Source organism: Orycteropus afer, unplaced genomic scaffold (genome assembly GCF_000298275.1).
Source record: "Orycteropus afer afer isolate SDZICR_OR568_19922 unplaced genomic scaffold, OryAfe1.0 scaffold00064, whole genome shotgun sequence".
Classification (NCBI taxonomy): Eukaryota; Metazoa; Chordata; class Mammalia; order Tubulidentata; family Orycteropodidae; genus Orycteropus; species Orycteropus afer.
The window spans coordinates 10045718-10053291 of NW_006921651.1; the positions used below are offsets into that span (position 1 = coordinate 10045718).

At 50.6% G+C, this 7574-nt stretch overlaps 1 protein-coding gene across 1 annotated transcript in view; it reads left to right on the plus strand.

The window, feature by feature from the left end:
* The window catches only part of RRP12 (ribosomal RNA processing 12 homolog), a 42339-nt gene that overhangs the window by 13326 nt on the left and 21439 nt on the right, over positions 1–7574 (plus strand). Inside the window, exons 9-15 of the mRNA XM_007940047.1 lie at positions 44–142; positions 807–898; positions 3028–3139; positions 3361–3458; positions 4949–5063; positions 6275–6417; positions 6596–6717. Of these exons, the coding sequence (XP_007938238.1) occupies positions 44–142; positions 807–898; positions 3028–3139; positions 3361–3458; positions 4949–5063; positions 6275–6417; positions 6596–6717 (781 nt within the window). The remainder of the gene's footprint in view (positions 1–43; positions 143–806; positions 899–3027; positions 3140–3360; positions 3459–4948; positions 5064–6274; positions 6418–6595; positions 6718–7574) is intronic.

Consider the following 7574-nt stretch of genomic DNA (forward strand, 5'->3'; position numbering starts at 1 on the left):
CACGGGCTTTGCGATTCCCCACTTAGCCTTGTGTCCTCTCCAGCTCGTGACAGCCGGTGCCATGCAGGCCTTTCATAGCCTCTTCCATGCCAAGCCCGGCCCAGGCACCCTGACGGCAGAGCTCAACGCCCAGATCATCACAGTGAGTCTGATGGTGGGGGAGCAAGGGCCCTGCTGGGCTGGTGGGGCCGCCCTATTACTTATTTGCAGAGTGAGGTTGAATTGGGCTGGACTGGGCTGGCCTATTAGAGAAGGCCAGTAGATAGGTAGATGGGAGACCAACCACATAAGTAGATGTCACATCAGTGTCCACAGCGGTTTGGGGGACCTGGCTCTTGAATGAATGTGGGGGGTTCTTTCTTGATCTAGTTGTGATTAACTTAATAAATGATTTAAGCCTGATCTCATGGTCTTAACAGATACCTTGAGCCAGGGGCTCTTTAGAATCCATGGATGAATCTAGGAAAGGCGGGAGGGTATAAAGTCCACAAAATTGTTTGCAAAATGTACATTTGCACTCATGGATTTTTCTGGAGAGGGGCTCTGTGGCTTCTGTTAGATTCATAAAAGGGTATATGACCCTGGTGCATCTTCTAGTGATCCTGGAGGCTCTTTTCCAAATAGAATCAGAACCAAGAGGGTTCTCGGAGCAAGCAGGGCAGGAGCTAGGAAAGCCAAGAGGGGTGTGAGATCCAGGGTCATGTACTGGTGACTGGTGCCCTCGGAACGGGAGAGGGTCAGTGTCCCTGGGGCTGCTGCTGATTGTACTCACTAAGTCACCTGCTTATCCCCTGCTCTGCCTCCAGGCCTTGTATGATTACATCCCCAGTGAGAATGACTTACAACCCCTGTTGGCCTGGCTCAAGGTCATGGAGAAAGCCCATATCAACCTGGTCAGGTAGGTATCAGTGGAGGGTACCAAGGATACCTGCTGTGCAATGTAGATGGGAGAAGTGAACTGAAAGCTGGAAAGGTGATTCAGCTTCCTGGGGACTGACAGCATTTCCATGCCACATGTGATGACAACCGGCTGTTTTTATCAGCCATGGGCTAGCACGGTACCTCCTAGTTGAGCTCTGATTGCTTTCCTACCTGAACATTTGCCTGGAGCGAGGGTGTCAGAGCCTCCTTTGACTCCACTGAGCTGTGACTCCGTTTTCCCCTCAGCTGAAGGGGACTTACACCCTGCTCTGAACCGGCACTGTGTTAAATGCTTTATATCTGTTGTTTAATGTTATTAACCACAACAACCCTGTGAGGAAGGTTTTGTTAGGTGCTATTGAGTCAGTTTCTTAATTATTTTTATTTATATATTTATTTTCCCATCGAGTCAATTTTGACTCCTAGTGATCCCGTTTGACAGAGTAGAACTGCCCCACAGGGTTTTCTAGGCTGCAGTTGTAGGAGCAGGTCACCAGGTCTTCTCTCATGGAGCTGCTGAGCTATCTCCCGGTGCATAAGCCGCCCTTCTTTCTCCCATGATTGTTCTCTCCAAGGAGTGTATCTACCTCAGGTAAATGTTCAGCTCATATGCCTGTCTTTTGCTTGGCTGGAAACCACAGGTGTGGGTTCAATTCCAGACCTGAAGGGCAGCTAGGGGCCATAGTCTCAGTGGTTCTACCAGGCTCTATCGGACCAGCAAACCTGACCCCCCACACCTTTTTTTTTTCTCCAAATGATTTTGAGTTTTGTCCACATTATTCTCCCTCTCTATTCAGGATCTCCTACATAGATCACCTTCCAAGTGTCAAACCTCCAATCTTCTGGTTAGTAGCTGAGTGCTTAAGTGTTGTGCGAACAGGGCTCCTAAGAAAGGTCCTAGGTCATTTTCTAAACAAGAAACTGGGGCTCCGCAAGTTCATTGGTCATGCGGGAACACAGGGTCTCTAGCCCAGGTTTATGTTGCCCACATTTGACTTCCTACGCCAAGCTTCCTTTCACCTGGAGGTGCCAGAAAATGGCAAGATGGCCTCATTCTCTACTTCTCAGGGTCCATCCTTCAGGCCACTCCCGTAGTGAGCACGTTCCGTGCCATAGAGTGTTGGCTTCAGCACTATGGGTAAGTGGCAGAAAACTAGCAACAACCGACATGTCCCACAGGAGGGGACTGTTGAGAAACTGCTGGCCCTTCTAAGCAGTGAAGTACCTTTTGTGGAAGTGGGCATGCAACATGGAAAAGTCTCCAGGATTCAAAAGAAAAGCAAGGCGTGGAACAGCACAGATGATGTGATCTGGGGCCACACTGCCAGGGTGTGATCTTGACCCCTCACTCATTACCCGCATGGCCTTGAGCACGTGACTTGACTTCTCCATGCCTGTTTTCTTATCTACAGAACGGAGGTGGTAATAGGACCTACCTCATTGGTTGTTGTAAGGTTTCAGTGAATTAATTGGTATTGTTCTATTAATGTATCAGTACATGGCATGTGATACCAAAAACCAAACTCACTGCCGGTCAATTCCAACTCATAGTGACCACCCCATTGGGTTTCCAAAGCTATAAAACTTTACAGAAGCAGACTGCCTCATCTTTCTTCTGTGGAGTGACTGGTAAGTTCGAACCTCTGATCTTCTGGTTAGCCGAATGCCTCAACTGCTGTATTACCAGAGCTCCCTGGTACGTGATAAGTGCTCTATAAATGTTAGCTGTCATTATTGGTTTATATGTTTGTATATGCATAAAAATTTCTGGAAGAGTGTTTGAGAAACTTAACCTTGATTTCCCCTGGTGATGAGTCTGAGGATCAGTATAGAATGGTGTGTTAAAGAGGCATGTTCTTCATTTTATATTCTGACATCCTGTTTGAATTTACTTCACAAAGTTATTATGGACACAGTAGTATATTTTTTAATCTCCCACAAGTGGAGTCCTGTGGAGCCCTTCAGAGCAGTGATTGGTGTGGGACCTGGGCCATGTGAAGGGTTGAGCCTGGTCACCCAGGCCCTTGAAGCCCAAGCCCTTAATAGTGGCTATGTTTAACAACTGGCTCCCAAATTTCTTGAAAAAGAAGTCTTTTGTCTTGGCAGGTTGCAGCGGGACCTGGGGCTGGGCCACCTCCCTCGCTTTTTTGGAACCGCAATGACCTGCCTTCTTTCACCGCACTCACAGGTGGTGGCCACCGCCACCCAGAGCCTCAAGGTACTGCCACTTCCCAGCTTCTCCAGCCCTGCTTCAGCTGAGGGCACAGAGAGTACTGGAGAGCCTGCCATTGCCCTCTGTCTCCCAGTGTCAGGTCCTGGGGAGGAGGCTGTCAGGGTGGGAAATGGGCCTCCCAAAAGCTTCAGGAAGTGGTCACCTCAGAGAGTGAGTGGCCCTGGTGACCTGCCTGGGCCCGGACAGCTTGTCGCCTCTTTTTGCAGGAGATCCTAAAGGAATGTGTTGCTCCCCACATGGCCGACATCGGCTCTGTGACCTCTTCAGCCTCAGGGCCTGCCCAGTATGTGGCCAAGATGTTCAGGTGAGAACACGGCATCAGCGTCATTGGTGCATGAGGTGTGCTTGGTGGAAAATCTGTTACACTGACGAGTGCCCTCTGTGTCCCTTACCATGGGCCATGCACAGTGCCAGGTGCTTCATGGGATTTCAGTTTGTGTCACTGAGCTTGCATGCAGCATGATGAGTGGCACAGTATAGTGCTTGCTACAAGGGTGAACTGTGGGAGCAGGCTCTGCCGACTGCAAGCCCAGTCACCTGGGCAAGTTTTGCTGCCTCCATATACTGCAGTGTCCTCCTCGGTTTCTACCTTGCAGGTTGTGAGGATGAGATGTGGTAATACCTGTAAAGTTCTCAGAACAGTGTCTGGCACATGGTTAAGCACTCAAATAAATACATAAATAAATAGACTCCAGTGGATCTAGAGGTTAGGTGGTGGTGATTATGTGCAGTCAACTCGATTCCAGCTTGTAGCAATGCTATATGACAGAGCAAAACTGCCCTGTAGGGTTGCCTAGGCTATAGTCTTTATGGGAGCAACTCACCAAGTCTTTTATCTTATGGAACCACTGGTAGGTTTGAATGACTGACCTTTTAGGTTAGCAGCCAAACATGTAATTGTATCACCAGGGCTCCTTAGGAGTTAGATACTAACCCTGTTTTACCGATGGGGAAGCAGAAGCTTACCCGGTGAGTGTCAGCCTGTCCACAGAGTCCCCTCTTATTCAATGTGCTGTGCAGCCCTCCACACCTGCAAGAGAGCCCATCACAGACACAGCCGCCACCCACCTTTGCCCTCTCCATAGGGCAGGGCAGGACCTCAGCACAAACACACCTGATTGTTCCTGGGAAGGGGCTGGGAATCCTCATGTCCCCTCGGCATCACAGTCTGTGCTAAGCTCTAAGGTGTGGTGCTTTGGTTACTGTGCCTTACAAGAAAATGGGCCTATTTCCTGGGGATACACAAGGGAAGACGTTTCAAGAAAATTCAAGGAATAGAATTACCCCCTTTCCCAGCTTTACCTCTTTCCCCAGATTAAACCAAAGGCCTCCAGGTGATTTTGAGTTCATTGGGGGATAAAGCTGACCAAGGGGTGCACAGACTGGAAAGGACTGGAGGCTGGGCCTGACCCTCCTTGTGGCAGCTTGCCCCTCTGCCTAGACCCCCTGCACCTATCCACCCTTTTGCCTTGGTCAGATTGAGTGAGCAAAACAGAAGCTCAGGAGTCCTTGTGTGGCCACTAGCAGAGTGACCCTGGCAGCTTACCCAAGCTCTCTGAGCCTCAGTTTCCCCATTTTAAGATGAGACAAGTCATCTACGTCACAAGTTTGTATAAATTCAGCTCTTAGCAGAGTGTCTGGAGCAGTGGGATGTTTCATAAATGTTAGCTCCTTCCCTTTGCCTTCCTGCAGCCCCACCCTTTCTGGCAGCTCCTGGTGCCAGCTGCCAGTTTTTCCTTGTTGGGGCCCAGGGTGGGCAGGAATATGGCCTGACTGTGCCTGCTCCCTCAACAGGGCAGTGGAGGAAGGCCTGACGTACAAATTCCACGCAGCGTGGAGCTCTGTGTTGCAGCTGCTGTGTGTTTTCTTCCAGGCCTGTGGGCGGCAGGCCCATCCTGTGATGAAGAGGGTAAGGTGGAAGCTGGGGGGCCCGGGGACAACATGGTGCTTGGGGGATGTGTGTGGGCTTCTGGGTCCCCTAGGCCTTGGGCTGTGGGCTCCTGGAGGGTGGGATGTGTCTCTTGTGGTAGTTACACTCTATCCCCCAATAGAGAACAGAGAACCCAGAAAGGTGAATGGATTCAAGAGAGAGAAAAAAGAAGGGGAAGAGTCTTCCCCACCTCCACCTGCCCACTGGTCTTGGCTGGTGAACCAGTGTGATTCTCCCCCACTCCCGTCTTGTTACCTTTTCATACTCAACTGTCTAAATGTTCTATTATGAGTTAGGACTACTATTGGCTTTTAAGCAGCCTCCGGTCCCAACCGAAGGAGCCCTGATGATGCAATGGTTAAGTGCTTGGCTGCTAACCCAGAGGTTGGCGGTTCACACCCACCCAGCGGCTCCACAGAAGAAAACGTGGCAATCTGCTCCCATAAAGGTTGCTGCCTAGAAGATCCTCGGGGCAGTGCTACTCTGTCACACAGTGTTGCTAGGAGTCAAAAAACGACTCTGTGACACCTAGCAGCAACAGGTGTGCTGGAGGTCACCACTGTGTAGGAATCCTGAGCAGACCCCAGACTAGGAGACAGGCCACAGACACCCCCATCCATGGGTGGAACGCATGGCCTCATATGGCCTTCCTCGCTGACTCCCATTGCTGCTTGGGAGAAAGGGGCAACCCTGGGAGGGTAGAGTCTCCTTTGAGAGACCTGGCCTGCACCATTGGTGATGGAGGTGACCAACTTGGCTTCCTCCAAGAAGTGGGGCATGTCTGTAAGAAGTGAGGCTGGCGGGTGGGGGCTATTGGGAACCAAGGCACAGATCTGTTGCTGTCCCAGGGGCCAGCTTCTCCTTAGTGGTTGCTAGTCTGCTAATTGTCACCATGCCAGCAGTGAGGGCTATGGGTCATCCTTGCCTTTGTAGACTCCCTGCTTTTAAGATAAGCTGGAAGTCTTGATGTGTATGCAGAATCATCTGATTGTCCCACGTTGCCATGTGTCTAGTAAACCCTGGGGGTGGGGGATCAAACATCAGTGGGCTGAATTTGGCTGTCAGTTTGTGACTCTGGCTTAGCATTAACCTGGCCCACAATTCAGACCTCATCCTTTTGGACACTGGGCTCAGCCACCATCCCTGCTCAGGGAGCTGCCCTGATGTAGGATCTTGCCTCTCTGCTCCAGTGCCTCCAGTCTCTGTGTGATCTGCGCCTGTCCCCTCACTTCCCCCACACGGCAGCACTGGACCAGGCAGTGGGGGCTGCAGTGACCAACATGGGACCGGAGGTGGTGTTGCAGGCTGTGCCTTTGGAAATCGATGGCTCTGAGTGAGTGTAGCCCTGCTCACCTTCCTTGTGAGCCCCAGGAGAGTCTGACCTTCACTTCCAGGGGCTGAAGTCTGTGTGCTGGTGGGGTCAGTGGGCGAGGCCAGAGGAGAGGCTGCTCCCTAGTCAGCACTGGCAACGCTGCCCCCTTGCCCCACTGGTCCTTTTCTTCTCCTCTCAGAGAGACCCTGGATTTCCCACGGAGCTGGCTGCTGCCTGTCATCCGGGACCACGTCCAGGAAACTCGCCTTGGTTTCTTCACCACCTACTTCTTGCCCCTGGCTAACACCCTGAAGAGCAAAGGTAAGGGGCCTTGCCTGTGCACCGTCTGGGGCCCGCCAGTCCTGGAGCCTCAGCTGGGGGGATCCTAACCCTGCACCCTCAGGCTCTCTGGACGTTCAGCATCATCCCCCTGCCAGCAGTTGGCAGCTAGGGCTCCAGTGCCTGCCTCAGGGATCCCACCTGTCCTTGAACTCGATACAGACCCTCCTCCTCCTCCTGCATGGAGCTTCCACCCCTGGGGCCTTATTCTTCCTCCTTGGATCATAGGTTGGATCATAAAGAACAGGTCTGCCCCTTCTTCCTTGGGAGAGTACTTGGGATAGATCATTTAAATTTTTACAATATTTTTGTTTATTTATACACACACACACACACACACTTTTGGATGATACATATGTATGTATGTGTATATATTTTTAAAAAGATAGCAGTGGGAATTCTCAAGTCTTTTTGAGCATGGTTTCTTGTGTCCTTGTATTCTTGGTCTTCTCTCTGTGCACCCTCTAGTTTACTGGTGTTGGCAGACTCAGACCTCCATGAAGGAGAGCTAGAGGGGGTGGGAGCACCTTTCTTGGCCAGGCGATGGCTCTGGGAGCTTTGGTTTCCATTAGATGTTGAGGGTCTAGCGCAGGGGTTTGGTAAACTATGGCTTGCAGGCCATATCCTACCTGCTGCTTATTTTTGTAAATAAAGTTTTTTTTGTTGTTGTTGTTTTTTTTTTAATAAGACAGGCATATCCATTTTTATTAACTCAGGAAAACCCTTAGGGTCTCTGAGATATTTGGGAAACACAAATATACAGCTCAATCAGAAAACCATTGCCACTCATCTTCTATAACTTTGTTATTTTTCTCATCTCGCAAGCATTTTATTCTTTT